This window comes from Hyla sarda, chromosome 2 (assembly GCF_029499605.1).
Source record: "Hyla sarda isolate aHylSar1 chromosome 2, aHylSar1.hap1, whole genome shotgun sequence".
Classification (NCBI taxonomy): domain Eukaryota; kingdom Metazoa; phylum Chordata; class Amphibia; order Anura; family Hylidae; genus Hyla; species Hyla sarda.
In genome coordinates this window covers 15068030-15091062 of record NC_079190.1, presented here as the reverse complement: position 1 = coordinate 15091062, position 23033 = coordinate 15068030, and the positions used below count along the sequence as shown (strand labels likewise).

The following is a 23033-nucleotide window of genomic DNA, read 5'->3' as shown; positions in this document are numbered from 1 at the left end:
CCAATAATGAGGGAAACGGGATAGTTGGTACCCACCCAGGGGTTAGCACAAACAGAGTTAGTAAACAGTGATCACATAGTGTGAAATAACATTACCAGACAATGCAGACCAAGTGCAGGACGCCACTGACCGACGTTTCGCCACTCAGGGAGGCTTCTTCCGGGGCGTCCCGGAAGAAGCCTGCATGTTTGCATGCATGTTTGCATGTTTGCTATGGGGATTTTCTCCTACTCTGGACAGTTCTTAAAATAGACAGAGATGTCAGCAGAGAGCACTGTGCTCGTGATGTCAGCAGGGAGCACTGTGTTCCAAAAAGAAAAGAATTTCCTCTGTAGTATTCAGCAGCTAATAAGTACTGGAAGGATTAAGATTTTTTAATAGAAGTAACTTACAAATCTGTTTAACTTTATGGCACCAGTTGATTTAAAACATTTGTTTTCCACTTGTTTCCACCAGAGTTCCCCTTTTAAGGTCAAAATGGGCTGTGTCCTTTAAGCAAATGGAGATCTCCGAGACCTGTTAGAAGTTCCAGAAAGTCTAAAAAGTCTTTGCCAGAAGACCAAATGGTCTTGAGTTTGGTGCCCTAAATGAGACTACCCAGGGCTGTGATTCCCCCCTACTGATCCCCATCATTCTAGACCGGTGCTTCCCAACCAGGGTGCCTCCAGCTGTTGCAAAACTACAACTCCCAGCATGCTGGGAGTCGTAGTTTCGCAACAGCTGGAGGCACCCTATTTGGGAAGCACTGTTCTAGACGTAACATCAACTTTTTTTGTCATTCAACAATAGATCCATCACCGAACCTCTCATATATATAGATCCATCACCGAACCTCTCATATATATATAGATCCATCACCGAAGCTATATATATATATAGATCCATCACCAAACCTCTCATATATAGATCCATCACCAAACTTCATATATATATATATATATATATATATATATATATATATATATATATATAGATATAGATCCATCACCAAACCTCTCATATATAGATCCATCACCGAACTTATATATATAGATTCATCACCGAACCTCTCATATAGATCCATCACCGAACCTCATATATATATATATATATATATATATGTATGTGCGTGTGTATATATATATATATATATATATATATATATATATATATATATATATAGATCCATCACCGAACCTCTCATATCTAGATCCATCACCGAAGCTATCGTGTGTGTGTATATATATATGTATATATATATATATATATATATATATATATATATATAAATAGATATAGATATAGATCCATCACTGAACCTCTCATATATATATATATATATATATATAGATCCATCACTGAACCTCTCATATATATATAATATAATCAATCACCGAACCTCTCATATATATGTAACACACACATTTTGTACAGTTTTCTCACAATCCGGTCCCTGTAGTCGATGTTTCTCCTGTATCTGTTGCCGTCTTGTTTAATTTGATTTAGCATAAAAGAGTTTAGCGTCTGAATTCCCCTGTGCTGACATCAGCCGGTGGATGTCCGCAGCGCCGCGCCGCCTCTTTATTGTTACACTTCTTTACTCTGATTCATCCGCGTGTCGTCTGGATGGTATTATTAAGCCTAATTGTATTGTTGGCAATATTATTTTTATTGCATCTGGAATGAATTGCCTCTAGACTTCTCCCATCGCTCCGCAATAAAATGATTTAATTTCGTTTCCCCGGGTCTGTAACTCCATTCAGCGAAGGAAGAAAAATAGATGCGTGACACGGACTATGAAGCAGAACCCGTTTCATACCGAGCCAGCTTACGTGGTTGCTGTTTACCTCGGTCTTTGCAGACACAACAATGGGCATACAATGGCTTCTGGGTAAAGATCGGTGGAGGGGAGGGAGATGAAAGGGTAAAGCCGTGGCCCAGAACATGTACAGATGGTCACTTTGGCGCAGGGTTGCCGTCTTTCTTGCAAAAAAATATGCTATTTTGCATGATTAATTATACATGCGTGACATCACAGGATACACATATGCGGGAAAAATTTTGTCCTATTCTGACCCCTGTAACTTTTTTATTTCTCCTTAGACGGCCTGTATGAGGGCTAATTATTTGCGCCCCGATCTGTAGTTTTTAAAGGGGTACTCTGGCGCTTAGACATCATATCCCCTATCCAAAGACGCCGCTGGGGACCCCCGTGATCTTGCACGCCGCGTGTTCGCTCTGGGTCTGATTACTGTTGATCACGGGGCCGGAGCATTGTGACATCACGCTCCGCCCACTCATCTGTCATCTGTCACGCCCCCTCCCATAGACTTGCATTGAGGGGCGGGGCGGGACATCAAACGGGGGCGGAGTCGTGACGTCATGGTCTCACGTCACCGTGGTCGGGAGCCGAAGCTACAGGTGGGTCCTGCAGCCAAGATCCTGGGGGTCCCCAGCAGTCTGACATCTTATCTGACATCTTATCCCCTATCCTTTGTCTAGGGGCGGAGTACCCCTTTAACAGTACCATTTTTGTTTTGATGTGACTTTTTGATCCTTTGATTTTTTATTATTATTAAAGGGGTACTCCGGTGGAAAACTTCTCTTTTTTTTTTTAAATCAACTGGTGCCAGAAAGTCAAACAGATTTGTAAACTACTTCTATTAAAATAAATTTACCCTTCCAGTACTTGTTATCGGCTGTATGCTACAGAGAAAATTCTTTTCTTTTTGAATTTCTTTTTTGTCCTGTCCACATTGCTCTCTGCTGACACCTCTGTCCGTGTCAGGAACTGTCCAGAGCAGAATAGGTTTGCAATGGGGATTTTCTCCTTCTCTGGACAGTTCCTGATATGGGCATCAGGTGTCAGCAGAGAGCACTGTGGACAAGACAAAAAAAGAAATTCAAAAAGAAAATAATTTCCTCTGTAGCATACCATACAGCTGCTAAAAAGTACTGGAAGGGTAAAGATTTTTTAATAGAAGTCATTTACAAATCTTTACCCTTCCAGTACTTATTATAGGCTGTATGCTACAGAGAAAATTCTTTTCTTTTTGAATTTCTTTTTTGTCCTGTCCACATTGCTCTCTGCTGACACCTCTGTCCGTGTCAGGAACTGTCCAGAGCAGAATAGGTTTGTTATGGGGATTTTCTCCTTCTCTGGACAGTTCCTGATACAGGCATCAGGTGTCAGCAGAGAGCACTGTGGACAAGAAAAAAAAAAAAGAAATTCAAAAAGAAAATAATTTCCTCTGTAGCATACCATACAGCTGCTAAAAAGTGCTGGAAGGGTAAAGATTTTTTTTTATAGAAGTCATTTACAAATCTGTTTAACTTTCTGGCACCAGTTGATAAAAAAAAAAATAATAATAATAATAATAATGTTTTCCACCATAGTACCCCTTTAAATTCGGGAGCTGCAGTTAGTTACGAACTACAACTCCCAGCATTCCCTGATACAGCCTGTGGCTCAGCAGCTGCCCCAAATGAAAACTACAACTCCCAGCATGTTGGACTATATAGTAGTATATAGTATAGGTCAGTGTTTCCCAACCAGGGGTGCCTCCAGCTGTTGCAAAACTACAACTCCTAGCACGGCCGGACAGCCGTATAAAAATACGGACAGGGTAGCCAAAATAACGGTTGTGGCGGTAAAATACTGGCTAGGGGGCAATCCTACTTTGGCGTCATACTTTGAGGAAACATCATGGGTATGACTTTCTGTTACCATTGGAGCCTGGCACAGTGACTGGCACTATAATACATGGTCAATGGCTGTAAACACAAGGCGTTGGGCACAGCCTGAATGGGCCTAAGCTCCTGGCCCCATCATGGTCACCACTGGCCCATCCTTTATGGAGTACATTTAAATTTTTTTTCTTCTTCTCCGCAGCAATGCACTCGTGAGAACAAGGAGAAGCAGGCGCTGTCAGACCTCCTGATCAAACCCGTCCAGAGGATCCCACGATACGAGCTCATCGTCAAGGTAAGAGACTGTTGCACCCCCCCCCTGTCCCCCCCCCCCCCAACAACCAGGGAACATGGGCCACAGTTGTGCCCTTATGTCCGGACACCTGATGTGTGTTTTTGGTAGTTTTTTTTTATTTTTTTTACTTATTTCCTCCATTTACATCCAGAGCTGTATCCACAATTCAGCTGGTTGTCCATGGAAACAGACAGCAGTTTAGCTCCACCTGCTGTCAGAGATGTGATATGGCAGCTAGACTCCCATAATGCCCTGCTGTCTTGGGGGGGCAAAAAGGAAGTAAGGTTGGGTTCACACCACTTTTTTGAAATACAGTTTCCATTTACGTTTCCAATTTGAAAACCTTACGGAACCGTATTGAAAACCTTATGGAACCGTATTGAAAACCTTATGGAACCGTATTGAAAACCTTATGGAACCGTATTGAAAACCGTATGGAACCGTATTGAAAACCGTATGCATTGACTCTCCATTGAAAACCGTATATGCCAAAAGATGCATCAGGTTGTGTCCGTTTTGCATCCTGTAAGGTATTGTCCGGTTTTTTTCCCCGAACCCAAATCTGTAGCCTACCATGGTTTTTGGTCCGGGTGAAAAACTTTTTATTAAGACGTATAAATTTTTTTTTTAACAAGTTAGTCAATGGGAACCGTACAGAACTGTATGTGCGTACGGTTCCATCCGGTTTTCACCATCCGGTTTTTGACTTTTCACAGTTTTTTTCTTGGAATTTCAATCAAACAAGTGAAACTTTATTCATAATGGAGGGAAAAGTTTAAAAACGTTTACTTTTTTTTCTTAAAAAAACGGATGCAACCGGATATAATTTTTCAACCCACATACGGATTAAAATGTGTATACACATTTTGATACAGTACAGGCTGGGTTCACACTACGTTTTGTACTTACGGTTCCCGTATACGGCTGGGAGGAATGGGGGGGGGGGCAGGGGCTTAATCGCCGCGCCCGCACTCAGCCGTATACGGGAACCATATTTAATGCATGTCTATGAGCCGACTGGAGTGAATCGCAGCCTCCGGTCGGCTGCGTTTTCGGCTGTATGCGGTTTCCCGACCGTAGGCAAAAACGCGGTCGACCAAGCCCCGTCCCCCCATACTCCCAGCTGTATACGGGAACCGTAAGTACAAAACGTAGTGTGAACCTAGCCTAAGTCAGGTTTTGAGGAATCCGTTTTTTATCAAAAACCTGATACAGGAACTTTATTGCAAAAACGTGGTGTGAACCCGGCCCAATCAGAAGTCTGTATGTAGCTTTAGGTTATGTTCACATAGGGGGGAGATTTATCAAAACCTGTCCAGAGGAAAAGTTGCTGAGTTGCCCATAGCAACCAATCAGATCGCTGCTTTCAGTTTTCAGAGGCATTTTCAAAAATGAAAGAAGCGATCTGATTGGTTGCTATGGGCAACTGGTCAATTTTTCTTCTTGACAGGTTTTGATAAATCTTCCCCATAGTGTATTTGATGCTCAAAAATACACTTGTATCTGCAAACAAAATGAGGTTCATGTTTTCAAGCTTTTATTCACTTTCAGTGTTCTTTTTACCCAGTACTTTTTTATTTTTTAACATTTTTTTTTTCTGGGGGCGGGGGGATTGGCATCTTTTAAACATTTATTTATTTATTTATTTATTTTTTTTTTTTTACCTGAACATCGAAATACACGACTGGAGGGATTTTATATATGTACGTAGGGTATCCCATACCTTACTGACAACCACCCACATACCATCACCCTCCAACCACCCCCTTGTACATAAAGACACTTAAACCATGGTTGGAGAAAATTGGGCTTCATAGCCCGTTTATTTTACCAATATTTAAATAACATTATAAATATTATAAATAACCATATTAACAATATCAACAGATATGCATAAAATAACTGACAAGAAGGGTCCCTGGAGGTCTCAAATATTCCAAGTGTCGTCAAAACCAAAGGCACTACCGTATTTTTCGCCCTATAGGACGCACCGGCATATAAGATGCACCCAATTTTAAAGGTGCAAAATCTAGAAAAAAAATATTCTGAACCCAACAGCCTTTGGCTGTCCGGGTATGCTGGGAGGTCCGCAGGTTGAAGACCACTGGTATAGGAGGTAATACTCACGTGTCCCCGCCGCTCCGGACCCGTCACCGCTGCCCTGGATGTCGCTCCATCGCTGTCGCCGCGTCCCTGTGGTGTCCCCGACGCTCCGGACGTCTTCTTCCCTGGGATCCACGCTCTCAGTCGCCGTCATCACGTCGCTACGCACGCCGCTCCTATTGGACAGCGTGCGTGACGATGTGATGACATCGAAGGAGAGCGCCGGCCATGCAGGGGATCCCGGCACGGAGCAGACACCGAGGAGGCAGGTAAGGTTCCTCCCAGTGTCCCGCGATTTGACCACGGCGGTGCCGAACAGCCCGACTGAGCAGCCGGGTTAGTGTCACTTTCACTTCAGACGCGGCGGTCAGCTTTAATCGCCACGTATGAAGGGTTAATACAGGGCATCACCGCGATCGGTGATGTCCTGTATTAGCCGCGGGTCGCGGCCGTTGATGGGCACAGGGACCGACCCGATAGGTGTGTATTTGCCGTATAAGACGCACCAACAAAAATACAGTAAGTGTTCACTTACCCTTGGCCGCAACTCCCTGACCCAAGGGCACTCACTTCGCTTAGTGCCTATCACCTTCAAAAAACTCCTGGGGCTCGTAAACACCACCAGGAGGCCCATTCCAGCTGTACCATAACAATTGGCAAACTCTCCTCCATTTCCATACTCTTAATAATATATTTTAACCATTACCACCTCCAAGGACCCTAAACCTGTCAAAGATGAGAGAAACCTCACAAACTTTCATCCCACCACACCTGAATCGCAGTCTCAATTCCTTCCTGCAACGCAAGAGCCCACATGTCCATTCCAGTCTCACTCAGATGCCCACCCTCAAGTGCCAAAAACTCACTCGGCTCAGCCTCCAACTCCACATGCCGAACAACAATCCCTCCATTACACCTAACAAAGCGGCGCACCTCCTTGTTCAATTTCACCCTACCACCGACCGAGCATGACTCCACACCTGCCTAGCCACCATGTCTGAAGCACAACCGGCGTACTTCCATTTGGACATAAAAATGGCCAAAAATCTAGACTAAACACGGGGGGGACTGAAAAACACAAAGGCAAAGAACAAAATTCAAGCCACCACATCCACCACGAAACTAACAACCTTAACCCATAAAAGCACGTACAGTCGGAACTGGACTGACTCCCACAACCCAATCCGCCGTATCCAATCAGCCCCCAACCCCCACCTCACGGCCTCTGTAGTGGCCCTGATACAGGTGGAGTGGGAACTATAATCCCCTGGAACCAACCCCCTCGCTACCAGACACTTCCGAAAAACAGACAGGAACTGAAAACGGGACAAGGGGGACCCGTCCCTATGGACCAACAACGAATCCTGACCCTCCGGCCTCACTACCAAAAAATTTCTAAAACACCGGACCGGACACACCACTGAGCCAGACAATGCACCCAACACCACCCAACATCCTCTCTCCACTTGATCCGTCTTCAACCGACTAATCTGGCACCACACTACCTCCTCTTTCATCACAACATCCCCAAACAACAAACCACCGACCACAGTCCGACTACACGCCACCAATTCAGACACTCTAAAGGCGCCAAAGAACGCTAGAGAAAAAGCCAAACAGAACAAGGACACATCATAATCATCCAAACATTCCACCTCCACCCTGCCAGCCAAGAAAATCAAGAGACAGAGCATCGAGTATCTGCCTGAACACCCCCCCATAGCCCTGCAGAGCCCTTCTCACCAAAAAATGCTTGGTCACATCAGACAACCCCCTGGAAGCAAACCAAAGTGCTAAAGCAGACATGCGATTGTTAACGCCCGACACAGACACACCAGACTCATACAGCTTACCAACAAAATACAGGACCTCCACCACCCAATCATCATCACGCGAACCCACAACCACGCTCACCAACATTCGCTCCCACTCACACCAAACCATAGAATACACCAAGCATGTGCGTGCACACAAAGACCTTCGGATCAACGCTGCTACCGACCCCAAACCAGGCTCCACAGCCATTCGGGACAAGGGATCCCGCACTGCTCCACCTCCAGTGCCAGCCAGGAAAACCTCTCCCACTGTGAACAAGAAAGAGAATCAGCAACAGAGTTGACTACACCGGGAACATGAACCGCAACAAATTGAGCATTCAGCAACAAACCCCGTAAAACCAGATGGCGCGACAAGTGCAACACCAGAGGAGGACTATGCACAATGCCCATGTAGTCACAGCAAAACCGCACCCGGCGATCTCTTAACTGTGCACCCCAAATCTCAGTGACCAGTACAATAGAAAACAACTCCAGAAGGACCAAATTCGTCACAAGCCCCGCCGACCGTCAAGACTCCGGCCACCCGCACTCCACTGTTCCTGAAAAAACGCCCCAAATCAAACTGCTTCAGATGCATCAGTGAACAAGAATTGCACCACCCGCAGCTGCACCTTCCTACACTAGCAGCACTGAACCACAGACCGCCGAAAGTCATCCAACTTATCCTCCGGAAGCCGGCACTCCGTCGCATCTGAATCGATAATGATGCCAAAAAATTTCACCACCATCACCGGTCCCTCCGTTTTATCCGCTGCCAACGGCACCCCAAACCACCGAGCCACCACCTCCATAGTATGCAGCAAAACATACCCGCGAACCCGCAGGACCCAAAAACTAAAAACCATCAAGGTAATGAAGACTCGAAGACCAGCCGGCCTCCAGCTTCACCACCCACTCCAAAAAACAACTAAATGTCTCAAAATATGCACAAGAGATAGAATAACCCATGGGCAGACAGCAATCGACAGAATACCGCCCACCCCAACAAATCCCCAACAACCGAAAGCTATCCGGATGAACCGGCAACAAACGAAACACTGATTCCACATCTTCGCCAACAACGCCCCCTTACCAAACTTCAGTACCCACCGAACTGCCGCATCAAAAGAAGTATAAGTAAACAAACAAAAATCTGCTTTTAAAGGGTATCTTTCATAAAAAAAAAAACATTTGATATATTATAGATTAACTTTCCAATTGCATGTTATTAAAAAATATGCTTCTTTCTATTTAATTTTCCACTTTGAAAAGATGTCCACTAGAGGTCTCCATACCAGTCCTGGCCGCAAGCCCTTTTTATAAATCTCAGACTGCAGCCAGGACACAGACAAGCTCAGCACTGCTCCCTGTCTGTCAGACAGGCAGGAGCCAGCACTGTGCTCACAGCACAGCAGGGCATACTCCTGACTCTGCCTCACAGCATGCCCTCATTCATTTTACTATCTGAGCTCCGATCTTTCTTCTCTCTGCACATGCAGTTGTAAACAGAGAGGAGAAGATTCAGAGCTGACAGCTGAGCTTGTCTGTGTCCCGGCTGCAGTCTGAGATTTAGGACTCCAGCATTAGTTTGAAATCTATAAAAAGGGCTTACGGCCAGGACTGGTAGGGAGACCCCTAGTGGTCATTTTTTTCAAAGTGGAAAATTAAATAGAAAGAAGCATATTTTTTAATAACATGCAATTGCAAAGTTATTCTGCATACATTATTCTATAATACATCAAAAGTTTTTTTTATTGTTGAAAGGTACCCTTTAAATATCTTGTTCCTAGGCCAAGATCTGATCTCTTGAAACAGAAGGTCCAAAGCCTGAGACTGCACTACTGAGAGATGACAACAATAGGTGCTTTGTGGGTCGGGAACATCTTTGATTTTTACCTTCTTGACGTCAAGGGTTAAATAGATGTAACTTCCACTATTAAAGCTGGAGAGCATAATATTTGTGTGGTGATTTGGATCCATGACTAGGGTTGTGGCCATGCTAATTTGCATAATTAATTATATATGCGTGACATTTTCGCGGGAAATTTTGTCCTATTCTGACCCCTATAACTTTTTATTTCTCCTTATACGGGGCTGTATGTGGGGTCATTTTTTGCGTCCCGATCTGTAGTTTTTAACAGGACCATTTTTGTTTTGATGTGACTTTTTGATCCCTTTTTTTAAAATAAAATTCGGGAGTTGCAGTTAGTTACTAACTACAACTCCCAGCATGCCCTGATGCAGCCTGTGGCTCAGCAGCTGCCCCAAATGTAAACTACAACTCCTTGCACGTTGGACTATATAGTAGTATATAGTATAGGTCAGTGTTTCCCTACCAGGGGTGCCTCCAGCTGTTGCAAAACTACAACTCCTGGCATGTTGGACTATATAGTAATATATAGTATAGGTCAGTGTTTCCCAACCAGGGGTGCCTCCAGCTGTTGCAAAACTACAACTCCTGTCATGCTGGACTATATGATAGTATATAGGTCAGTGTTTCCCAACCAGGGGTGCCTCCAGCTGTTGCAAAACTACAACTCCTGGCATGTTGGACTATATAGTAGTATATAGTATAGGTCAGTGTTTCCCAACCAGGGGTGCCTCCAGCTGTTGCAAACCTACAACTCCCAGCATGTTGGAGCATATAGTGGTATAAAGTATAGGTCAGTGTTTCCCAACCAGGGGTGCCTCCAGCTGTTGAAAAACTACAACTCCCAGCATGTTGGACTATATAGTAATATATAGTATAGGTCAGTGTTTCCCAACCAGGGGTGCCTCCAGCTGTTGCAAAACTACAACTCCTGTCATGCTGGACTATATGATAGTATATAGGTCAGTGTTTCCCAACCAGGGGTGCCTCCAGCTGTTGCAAAACTACAACTCCTGGCATGTTGGACTATATAGTATAGGTCAGTGTTTCCCAACCAGGGGTGCCTCCAGCTGTTGCAAACCTACAACTCCCAGCATGTTGGAGCATATAGTGGTATAAAGTATAGGTCAGTGTTTCCCAACCAGGGGTGCCTCCAGCTGTTGAAAAACTACAACTCCCAGCATGTTGGACTATATAGTAGTATATAGTATAGGTCAGTGTTTCCCAACAAGCGGTGCCTCCAGCTGTTGCAAACCTACAACTCCCAGCATTTTGGAGCATATAGTAGTATATAGTATAGGTCAGTGTTTCCCAACCAGGGGTGCCTCCAGCTGTTGAAAAACTACAACTCCCGGCATGTTGGACTATATAATAGTATATAGGTCAGTGTTTCCCAACCAGGGGTGCCTCCAGCTGTTGCGAAACAACAACTCCCTGCATGTTGGATTATATAGTAGTATATGTCAGTGTTTCCCAACCAGCGGTGCCTCCAGCTGTTGCAAACCAACAACTCCCAGCATGCCCGGACAGCCAACGGCTGTCCGGGCATGCTGGGAGTTGTAGATTTGCAACAGCTGGAGGCCCTCTGGTTGGGAAACACTGGTGTAGGTTATGGTGCAACATTCCGGGAGTTGGAGGATTGGTTGGATAAATATCGGCCATTGCATTGCCAGCATTTTTAATATAAAAAGTACCAGCAGGGCGACCAAAATACCTGTTGTGCCGATTTTTGCCGTGAGAATCTCTCGGTGCAGCCTCAGGCTTCAGGCCTATAATTATAAGGATAGGATAGGAAAAAGATCTTGTAAAACATTTTCCACATTCCTAATATGTGCAAAAAGAAAGTTCTCCTTTAAATGTTACATTAATATGCGGACAGATCCCTGGGGGGGGGGGGGGGGGGACACCGCCGCTGACAAACAGAACGTTCCAGAGACTCTCTGACGGTGACACTTGATGTTTCGGTTCGGTTACATTTTGCGCAGAGAAGTCAATTAACTCGCATTTGTTTATCAAATGTTTTGTATCCGTGAAGTGGGAACAGCAGCCGGTCTCAGGACGATCGGTACATACGGCGAGGGCGGCTCTGTGTTCCGGGGGTTAATTCATTGCTTTTCCGATATTTCCTCTTGTAATTTTTCGTCTTCCTCGGGGGCTTTGAAGATGCGATTCCGCGGTTTGTTTTCTCTGGGGGGCAATTAATAAGCAATAAACACTGGGAGATAAAGCGGATCCAGCCGGCCGAGGGTTTCTTCTCTTCCTTTTGATGTTTTTCCCTAATCTTTTTTAGCATTGCATATTTTTACATTTTTACATTTTTTCATGATTTTTAGATTTTTTTTATACCACAACAACATGAACCCTATGTGTTGTATTATAACTTGACAGGCTTTACGTGTTCTGAGCAGCTTCTTGAGGCTAAAATTAGTCACATATCTGGTCCTGTTGCTGCCGATCTACTAAATTTCCCACCATGCGAAATTCTGATCTTCTGGTAATAGGGTGTAAGCAGGTTAAAGGGGTACTCCGGTGAAAACCTTTTTTTTTTTTTTTTTTTTTTTTTTTTTTTTTAAATCAACTGGTGCCAGAAAGTTAAACAGATTTGTAAATTACTTCTATTAAAAAATCTTAATCCTTCCTGTACTTATTAGCTGCTGAATACTACAGAGGAAGTTCTTTTCCGTTTGAAACACAGTGCTCTCTGCTGACATCTCTGCCCATTTTTGGAACTGTCCAGAGTAAAAGGAAATCCCCATAGCAAACATATGCTGTTCTGGACAGTTCCTAAAATGGACAGAGATGTCAGCAGAGAGCTCTGTGTTCCAAAAAGAAAAGAATTTCCTCTGTAGTATTCAGCAGCTAATAGGTACTGGAAGGATTAAGATTTTTTAATAGAAGTCATTTTCAAATCTGTTTAACTTTCTGGAACCAGTTGATTTAAAAAAAAAAAAAAAAAAAGTTTTTCACCGGCGGACCGCTTTAAATGATTTCCTAATGCTGCCTACATTTCCCATGAATCCTCTGGCTTTGCAGAGGGAAGGGGTGGAGTTTGATCACTGCACCTGGTCATCTAATTAGGCAGCTGGTGCTGAAAGGGGTACTCCGCCCCTAGACATCCTATCCCCTATCCAAAGGATAGGGATAAGATGTCTGATTGTGGGGTCCCGTCGCTGGGGACCCCCCTGATCTCGGCACCCCGGAATTTTGCTCTGTGCCGGATGACTGGGGATGCGGGGCGGAGACTCGTGATGACAAGGTCACGCCCCGCTCGTACCGTCATGGCCACGCCCCCTCAATGCAAGTCTATGGGAGGGGGCCTGACTTGTCAGGCCCCCTCCCATAGACTTGCATTGAGGGGGTGTGGCCGTGACATCACAAGCGTCCTCTAAACGAACATCGGGTGCAGCAGGGAGATTGCGGTGGTCCCCAGCGGCCGGACCCCGGCGATCAGACATCTTATCCCCTATCCTTTGGATAGGGGATAAGATGTCTAGGGGCGGAGTACCCCTTTAAAGGGGTACTCCACTGGAAAACATTTTATCTGATTGCGGGGGTCCCGTCGCTGGGGACCCCCCTGATCTCTGCTGCGGCACCCCTAAATTTTGCTCTGTGCAAAATTGCGGGGCGGAGGCTCGTGAAGTCACGGTCACACCCCACTCGTAACGTCACGGCCACGCCCCCTCAATGCAAGTCTATGGGAGGGGGCCTGACTAGGGGCGGGGAAAACATTGTTTTTAAATCAACTGGTGCCAGAAAGTTAAACAGATTTGTAAATTACTTTTAGTAAAAATTCTTAATCCTTCTCTTACTTATCAGCTGCTGCATGATCCACAGTAAGTTTTTTTTTTTTTTTTCCCCTCCTTTCTGTCTGACCACAGTGCTCTCTGCTGACACCTCAGTCCATTTCAGGAACTTTCCAGAGTAGGAAAAATCCCCATAGCAAACATATCCTTCTCTGGACAGTTCCTAAAACAGACAGAGGTGTCAGCAAAGAGCACTGTGGTCAGACAGAAAGGAAATTCAAAAAGAATTTGCAGCAGCTGAAAAGTACTGGAAGGATTAAGATTTTTTTTAATAGAAGTAATTTACAAATTTGTTTAATTTTCTGGCACCAGTTGGTTTAAAAAAAAATGTTTTCCAGTGGAGTACCCCTTTAAGGTCACCCAGGTGAGTGAACTGATTAGACTAAGTGGGTTGAGGTCACATTTGGGGAGATTTATCAAAACCCGTCCAGAGGAAAATTTGCTGAGTTGCCCATAGCAACCAATCACATCGCTTCTTTCAGAGGCCTTTAAAAAAAAAAAAAAAGTGATCTGATTGGTTGCTATGGGCAACTCAGCAAATTTTCCTCTGTACAGGTTTTGATAAATCTCCCCATTATGTGCAGTTTTGATGCATTTCCTTATTCATAGTGCGTGAGCCATGAGCGCAAATAATTTGACAGGTCATCTCAATTAGGCCGTGTTCACACATTAAAATTTCACTGCATTGTTCACACATCTTTATTGCATTTTGTTTACTTTAATTGTCCAACAACACAGTTTTACCTTGATTTGAAGGGTTTCTGCTGCTATTTTGGGAAAAAGCTGCAAAAAAAGCTAAAATGCAGTGTGTGAACACAGCCTCAGGGGAGGTGTATAACTACTATATAATCCTGATCCCATAGAGATAGCAGCAATATACAGATAGAGCTGGAGGAGAGGTGTATAACTACCATAAATACTGATCCCATAGAGATAACAGCGGTATACAGATAGAGCTGGAGGGGAGGTGTATAACTACTATATATCCTAATCCCATAGAGATAGCAGCAATATACAGATAGAGCTGGAGGAGAGGTGTATAACTACCATAAATACTGATCCCATAGAGATAACAGCGGTATACAGATAGAGCTGGAGGGGAGGTGAATAACTACTATATATCCTAATCCCATAGAGATAGCAGCAGCAGTATACAGATAGAACTGGAGGTGTAGAACTACTATATATCCTAATACTATAGAGATAACAGCAACAGTATACAGATAGAGCTGGAGGGGAGGTGTATAACTACTATATATCCTAATCCCATAGAGATAGCAGCAGCAGTATACAGATAGAACTGGAGGTGTAGAACTATTAAATATCCTAATCCTATAGAGATAGCAGTAGTAGTATACAGATAGAGCTGGAGGGAAGGTGTATAACTACTATATATCCTAATCCCATAGAGATAGCAGCAGTATACAGATAAAACTGGGAGGGGACAGAGATAACTACTATCTGTACTTATGAAGGTAGCCGAAGCAATGTAAAGATAGAGCTGGAGGGGAGGGGTATTACTACTATATATTCTAATCCCAAAGTGATAGCAGCAACAGTATACAGATAAAACTGGGAGGGGAGGTGTAGAACTACTATATATTCTAATCCCATAGAGCTAGAGATGGAGGGGAGGTGTATAACTACCATAGATTCTGATCCCATAGAGATAGCAGCAGTATACAGATAGAGCTGGAGGGGAGGTGTATAACTACTATATAACCTAATCCCATAGAGATAGCAGCAGTATACAGATAGAGCTGGAGGGGAGGGGTGTAACTACTATATATCCTGATCCCATAGAGATAGCAACAGTATACAGATAGAGCTGGAGGGGAGGTGTATAACTACTATATAACCTAATCCCATAGAGGGGACAGATTTAACTACTATCTGTACTTATCCCATGAAGGTAGCCGAAGCAATATAAAGATAGAGCTGGAGGGGAGGGGTATAACTACTTTATATCCTGATCCCATAGAGATAGCAGTATACAGATTTTCTGGGAGGTTAGACTGATGATCACATGACCTAGTTACAGTAGTGAAAATTATAGATGCAGCTGTGCTGGAATAAAACAGATGGTGCTGTAGGACTAATGATGGTGACTGTGCAGGGGGGGACCTGGAGTGCTTCTTTAAGGACGGAAAATGTAGATACAAGTTTAGTATTGTCATGAAATCATTTAACAGGAGGTAAATATTGGGCACACATGCCATTTTGCCACATTTTTCTCTCAAGGGCCCCACAGCTCTCTCCTGTCTTGACTCTCATCTGCACTGATACATTGTAACAGACTGCAGCTGTGTGAGCATGGCTAGGATTTCTTTTATTCTAAATAAGAATTGCTGTGAGTTGACGCTGAATACTGTAGAAATAATCGATTTGTGTGAGGAAACACAGAGGAGGAAGCAATGACCTTCTGCAGCCAGTGATCGTGGGAAAAGACCAGGAGCGCCATCTGTTGGCCAGATCTGGAAGTGCAGCCTGGTTTTGTGTGGAATGTTCCTGTATAAGGACATGTATGATGTGTGGTGGTGTATAAGGGTATACGGGGGTGTACCTGTGTATACTGTACACACACCTGTCCCCTTATGTGTATACACCCGGCCTGCACACAGAACAGATGTAGTCGGGATAAGAATTCCTGGCAGGCGATGTCTCCTGGACGATGTGTGAAGGATGGAGCTGGAGAGTGGGAGGCGAGCAGACGGGTGTGTGGGCTCACAATGACTCCTGTTCTTGCTCTTCTTGTAGGATCTGCTGAAGCACACTCCTGAGGACCACCCGGACCACCTGTGCCTTCTGAATGCCCAGAGAAACATCAAGCAGCTGGCAGAGAGGATAAACAAGGGGATGAGGAGTGCGGAGGAGGCCGAGAGAGACACCCGAATCCTGCAAGAAATAGAGGCTCATATAGAGGGCATGGAGGACGTATGTGATCCCGCTGATCTCCACCTACATTCTGTCCGGTCCTAACCTCTCACTTCTCATACACTGTGTGTCACTCTCTTCTTATACACTTCTACCACTCTCATCATGTACTCTCTCTACCACTCTCATCATGTACTCTCTCTACCATTCATCATGTACTCTCTCTACCACTCTCATCATGTACTCTCTCTACCACTCTCATCATGTACTCTCTCTACCACTCTCTTCTTATACACTTCTACCACTCTCATCATGTACTCTCTCTACCACTCTCTTCTTATACACTTCTACCACTCTCATCATGTACTCTCTCTACCACTCTCTTCTTATACACTTCTACCACTCTCATCATGTACTCTCTCTACCACTCTCATCATGTTCTCTCTCTACCATACTCATAATGTACTCTCTCTACCACTCTCATCATGTACTCTCTCTACCACTCTCATCATGTACTCTCTCTACCACTCTCATCATGTACTCTCTCTACCACTCTCTTCTTATACACTTCTACCACTCATCATGTACTCTCTCTACCACTCTCTTCTTATACACTTCTACCACTCTCATCATGTACTCTCTCTACCACTCTCATCATGTTCTCTCTCTACCATACTCATAATGTACTCTCTCTACCACTCTCATAATGTACTCTCTCTACCATTCATCATGTACTCTCTCTACCATTCATCATGTACTCTCTCTACCATTCATCATGTACTCTCTCTACCACTCTCATATTGTACTCTCTCTACCACTCTCATCATGTACTCTCTCTACCATTCATCATGTACTCTCTCTACCACTCTCATCATGTTCTCTCTCTACCACTCTCATCATGTTCTCTCTCTACCACTCTCATCATGTTCTCTCTCTCTACCACTCTCATCATGTACTCTCTCTCTACCACTCTCATCATGTACTCTCTCTACCACTCTCATCATGTACTCTCTCTACCACTCTCATCATGTGTGAAGTCCACAGGGTGTTAGTAAGAATACCTGATCACTTTGTGACGCCAGGGCACAGTTATCCTATACACGGTCCGAGGTTGGAGACAGCTGCTCCTGGGCCAGACACGGGGAGTAAATTAACACATCGAAGTCAGGTTACGGATAACTGTCTTTACTGAGCTGGGTGCAGAGGGTATTACATATACAGCTGTCTTTAGGTGAGAGTGCAGCGTGATCCCTTGAGAGCCCTGTTGCCTTGCTGGGACTTGTGGTGCTTACACCAAACAGCATTTTACTGACTTATGAGACGGAAGATGGAATCCTGGTTGCTAGGGTCCTGTCAAGGTACTGAAGACTCATTCGCAGAGGCATGAATTTCCTCGTTGTGAGTAATCATTGCAGGATGACCAGTTGAGAGATTAGATTTGTATTAGGCCTCTCCTCAGAGCACACGACACGCAGCACACCTGAGCTAAGCTGTTGTTCAGAAGCCACACTAGGGTGAACTCCTCCCCTGAACCTCACTATACAGGGGAGACCTTTGGGGTCTCATTGGCAGGCAGGGTCACATGGGTTCACTGCTCTCATTTAAGGGTACAGTAACAAGGAAAACATATATATACATTTAACAATAACAAAATTAATTTAGAAAAATATATTGCTCTGCAATAGAATTAATATAACAGTGAGTCCTTGAGTGACCCGAGACAGTCCAAAGCCACAGAACAGCTGTGTGTGCTGGGACACCACAAACTCCCTTCAAAAATGCAGCCGACTTCGGCGCCCAGTCCTGACGGCTAAGGAATGGTGAAGGGCAGTCCTTTGAGGCAGGAGGTAGTGTGTTTAGTGCAAAAAAGGTGGAGTCTCTGTCTGTGTAGACTTAAAGTTGGTGCCCATTGTTGAACCAAATGCTTCTTGTGGTGGTTTGTGCCAACTTGACGCGGCATGCAAGACTATTTTACCCTTATAACTGTGTGATAGCAGGGTGTGATGAGGGCAGATGTTGTTACCCTAGGGTCAGATGGCATTAACCCCTTGTATTCATGATGCCAGGGCGTGGTTTAGCCTAAAACCACCCAAAAGTATACCACTGGATCCTGGGCTAGGCACGGGGGCAATAAAGACTCTGATGCCAAGTTACGGACAATGGTAGCTTTACTGAGGGTAGACAGGTGGTAAAGTCTATACAGTTCAGCCAGGGCCCAAGGAGGTGACCAGTGACGCAGAGACCTTAAAGGACAACTGCAGCGCAATATACACTTATCCCCTATCTACAAGATAGGAGATAAGTGTTTGATTGCGGGGAGTCCGACCGCTGGGACCCCCCGAGATCTCCCTAACAGGGCGCCGCCATTAGCGCTCATAGTGAGCGCTAAGGCGCGTAGCGTCGACCTAGAGGTCGACGGTGACGCCCCGTCTCCTCCCCGTCCCCATACAGTTCTATGGGGGAGCCGGGGAGGCACGAACACTGCCTCCTCGCCCCTCCCATAGAGATGTATGGAGGAGGCGTGCCGGCCGCAACGTCATGCTGCGGCAGGCACGCCCCCTGCACGGGAGAGCCGCGGCCCCGTACAGGAGATCGCGGGGGGTCCCAGCGGTCAGACCCCCCGCGATCAAACACTTATCCCCTATCTTGTATATAGGGGATAAGTGTATATTGCGCTGCAGTTGTCCTTTTAAGGGCTTGCTGGGACTTGTAGTGGGACTGGACAATTGAATGCAGACCACGCTGACTTGACAGATGACAGGGACTGACTTGACTTGACTCATAAAGCTGTGGCTTTATCTTACTTGACTTGATGGAGGCTGCAGGACTGGACTTTGAGGTCTCCAACACTCTGGACACACACACTAGGCATGACTGACCTAAGCAAAGACTTATCTCCAAAGAGAGAGAGAAGCTCCACCCAGGGCTTATATGGGGGAGATTAGCAGGGAGCCCATAGGTCACTCTTTGGATCACCTGGTCACTGGTACCCCCTGGGTAACAATCACATGACATTACTCTTAAAGATACAACACATTTTATGATACAATACACTGTAGAACATATATACAGGGGGGGAAACAGGTGCAAGTAGCCCTGGGGACACTGAAGGAGGCTGCCTGACAGGACAGCAAGGGCACGGGGTAACATCTCCCGCACTGGGCCATCACAACTGCATAAGAATTTGGGATGAACAGACACATAAGACAAAACATACATTGAACACTCCTTGTCGTACACCATGGGTTGCAGCGGATGCTCCTGAGGGAACTCTGGAAGGTGGGCCGGCGCTGCCGTAGGCTTTCATTTCGCAACCAGTACTGTGCCACTGGGCCCTTTGGATTCTTGCAACTTCTCTCTGCAACAAACTTGAGTCCTCCTCCATGGCCACACCCAGGGACAAACAAGGACACAGACAGACACCTCCTTCCACGACATCTTTACTACCAAGGTACCTCCTTGAATTTTGGGGGCTCTCATGCCCTTCAGGAGACACATAAGACACATTTAGAAAAATATATTACTCTGCACCTTGTGCTGCCAAGCTGCCCAAGACACAAAGCCACAGCCACAGTCCAAAGTCCCAGCCATTGTACACACCACACATGTACTCTCTCTACCCCTCTCTACTCATACACTTCTATCATACTCTTTTCGTACACTCTCTTTCACTCTCTTCATGTACCTTCTCTACCACTCTTTATGTACCCTTTTTACCAATCTCTTCTTGTATGCTCTCTCCCACTCTCTTTATGTATCCATGTACCATCTCTACCACTCTCTTCGTGTACACAATCTACCACTCTCTTCTCAAACACACTCTACCACACTCTCTCTACAATTCTCTTCTTGTACCCTCTCTACCACTCTTTTTGTACCCTCTCTACCACTCTCCTCATGTACACTCTCTATCACTTTCTTTTTGTACGCTCTCTCACACTCTCTCCATGCATCCTCTCTGCCACTCTCTTCTTGTACGCTCTTTACCAATCTCTACCACGTCTTGTACTCTTCCTACCTCATTCTTCTTGTCCTCTTATACACTCTCTACCACTTTCTTCTCATACACGCTTTACCACTCTCTTCTTGTACACATTCTACCACTCTTTTCATGTACTCTCTTCCCCTCTTTTCTTGTATTATTTCCACCACTCACTTTTTGGAGATCTTTACCATTCTCAGCTTGTTTGTCATGGACTCTCTACCACCCTCTTCTGGTTCTTTTATTACAATTCTCTTTTGGTTCTCTCCACCACTTGCCTGTTATCATTATCCATCAGTTGCTTTCCGTGTACTCTCCACCACTTGCTTCTTGGGTGCTTTCTGCAAGTCTCCAGCCATATCATTCCGACCAGCCACTGCTCATCCACTCTCCACCCCTCGCTTGTCGTCCACTCTCCACCCTCGCTTGTGGTCCACTCTCCACCCCTCGCTTGTCGTCCACTCTCCACCCCTCGCTTGTGGTCCACTCTCCACCCATCGCTTGTCGTCCACTCTCCACCCCTCGCTTTTCGTCCACTCTCCACCCCTCGCTTGTCGTCCACTCTCCACCCCTCGCTTGTCGTCCACTCTCCACCCCTCGCTTGTCGTCCACTCTCCACCCCTCGCTTGTCGTCCACTCTCCACCCCTCGCTTGTCGTCCACTCTCCACCCCTCGCTTGTGGTCCACTCTCCACCCCTCGCTTGTGGTCCACTCTCCACCCCTCGCTTGTGGTCCACTCTCCACCCCTCGCTTGTGGTCCACTCTCCACCCCTCGCTTGTGGTCCACTCTCCACCCCTCGCTTGTGGTCCACTCTCCACCCCTCGCTTGTGGTCCACTCTCCACCCCTCGCTTGTGGTCCACTCTCCACCCCTCGCTTGTGGTCCACTCTCCACCCCTCGCTTGTGGTTCACTCTCCACCCCATCGATTGTCGTCCACTCTCCACCCCATCGATTGTCGCCCACTCTCCACCCCATCGCTTGTCTTCCACTCTCCATCCCATCGCTTGTCGTCCACTCTCCACCCCATTGCTTGTCGTCCTCTCTCTCCACCCCTCGCTTGTTGTCCTCTCTCCACCCCTCGCTTGTCGTCCACTCTCCACCCCTCGCTTCTCGTCCTCTCTCTCCACCCCTCGCTTGTTGTCCTCTCTCCACCCCTCGCTTGTCGTCCACTCTCCACCCCTCGCTTGTCGTCCACTCTCCACCCCTCGCTTGTCGTCCACTCTCCACCCCTCGCTTGTCGTCTACTCTCCACCCCTTGATTGTCTTCCTCTCTCCACCACTCACTCCTCGTTCACCCTTTACTAATTACCATGCTTGTTTTAAGTGGGGCTCTCCTTAAATTCTGTTTGGTGACAAATATTAACCTTGAGTGTGCATATTATTTACATTGTGATATTTGTTTGTTTTGCAGCTTCAAGTTCCATTCCGGAGGTTTGTGCGGCAAGAGATGGTGGTAGAAGTGGTAAGATCAGGTTCCTGAATTATTCCCCAGGAGTATTTGTGCCCCAGGGCAATTTTGTAACAGGGTCCCCACTTATCATATAATATTGCAATACTGCAAACCCAAGCATGCATGAACAACTATAGACTGTATGGGCATGCTGAGAGTTGTAGTTTCCCAACAGTTTAAGAGTCACAGGCTGAAGACCAATGTAAAGACATATATGAGGCGCATTTACTCGATGATTATAGGAAAAATGTTTATGGACACGTCCCTTTTAAGCCGTATCAAAATGATTGAAGATTTTAGAGCAGTGTATAGTCCTTGTATGTCTTTGTCTAGCACCATAGTGGAGACAGTCATCATTGCTCCCTCTTGACATTGAGGTGACTGGTGTTCCATTTCACTGTCCCACAGAAAGCTGTTGGGGGTAAGAAGGACCGATCGCTCTTCCTGTTCACGGATCTGCTCCTCTGCACCACCCTGAAAAGGAAGTCGGGCTCCCTGCGCCGCAGCTCCATGAACCTGTAAGTGTATTTTTATTAAGAAGCTGCCATACAGTGCCGTACAATACTATATAAGAGGCTTCTTTATGTTATATTGAAGCCAAGATTTGTTAGTAATGTAATGCATGAACACCGTGACTCCACCAGCAGAATAGTGAGTGCAGCTCTGAAATATAATACAGGATATAACTCAGGATCAGTACAGGATAAGTAATGTAATATATGTACACAGTGACCTCACCAGCAGAATAGTGAGTACAGCTCTGGGGTATAATACAGGATATAACTCAGGATCAGTATGGGATAAGTAATGTAATGTATGTATATAGTGACCTCACCAGCAGAATAGTGAGTACAGCTCTGGAGTATAATACAGGATATAACTCAGGATCAGTACGGGATAAGTAGCGTAATGTATGTACACAGTGACCTCACCAGCAGAATAGTGAGTACAGCTCTGGAGTATAATACAGGATATAACTCAGGATCAGTACAGGATAAGTAATGTAATGTATGTACATAGTGACCTCACCAGCAGAATAGTGAGTACAGCTCTGGAGTATAATACAGGATATAACTCAGGATCAGTACGGGATAAGTAATGTAATGTATGTACACAGTGACCTCACCAGCAGAATAGTGAGTACAGATCTGGAGTATAATACTGGATAT

At 45.4% G+C, this 23033-nt stretch overlaps 1 protein-coding gene across 2 annotated transcripts in view; it reads left to right on the top strand.

Annotated features, from left to right (window-relative positions):
- Nucleotides 1–23033, top strand: part of ARHGEF17 (Rho guanine nucleotide exchange factor 17) — a 294467-nt gene that overhangs the window by 225343 nt on the left and 46091 nt on the right. For both annotated transcript variants that reach the window (XM_056561223.1, XM_056561222.1), the window contains exons 6-9: nt 3872–3964; nt 16315–16491; nt 21826–21876; nt 22273–22382. In XM_056561223.1, coding sequence (XP_056417198.1) covers nt 3872–3964; nt 16315–16491; nt 21826–21876; nt 22273–22382 — 431 coding nt within the window. The remainder of the gene's footprint in view (nt 1–3871; nt 3965–16314; nt 16492–21825; nt 21877–22272; nt 22383–23033) is intronic.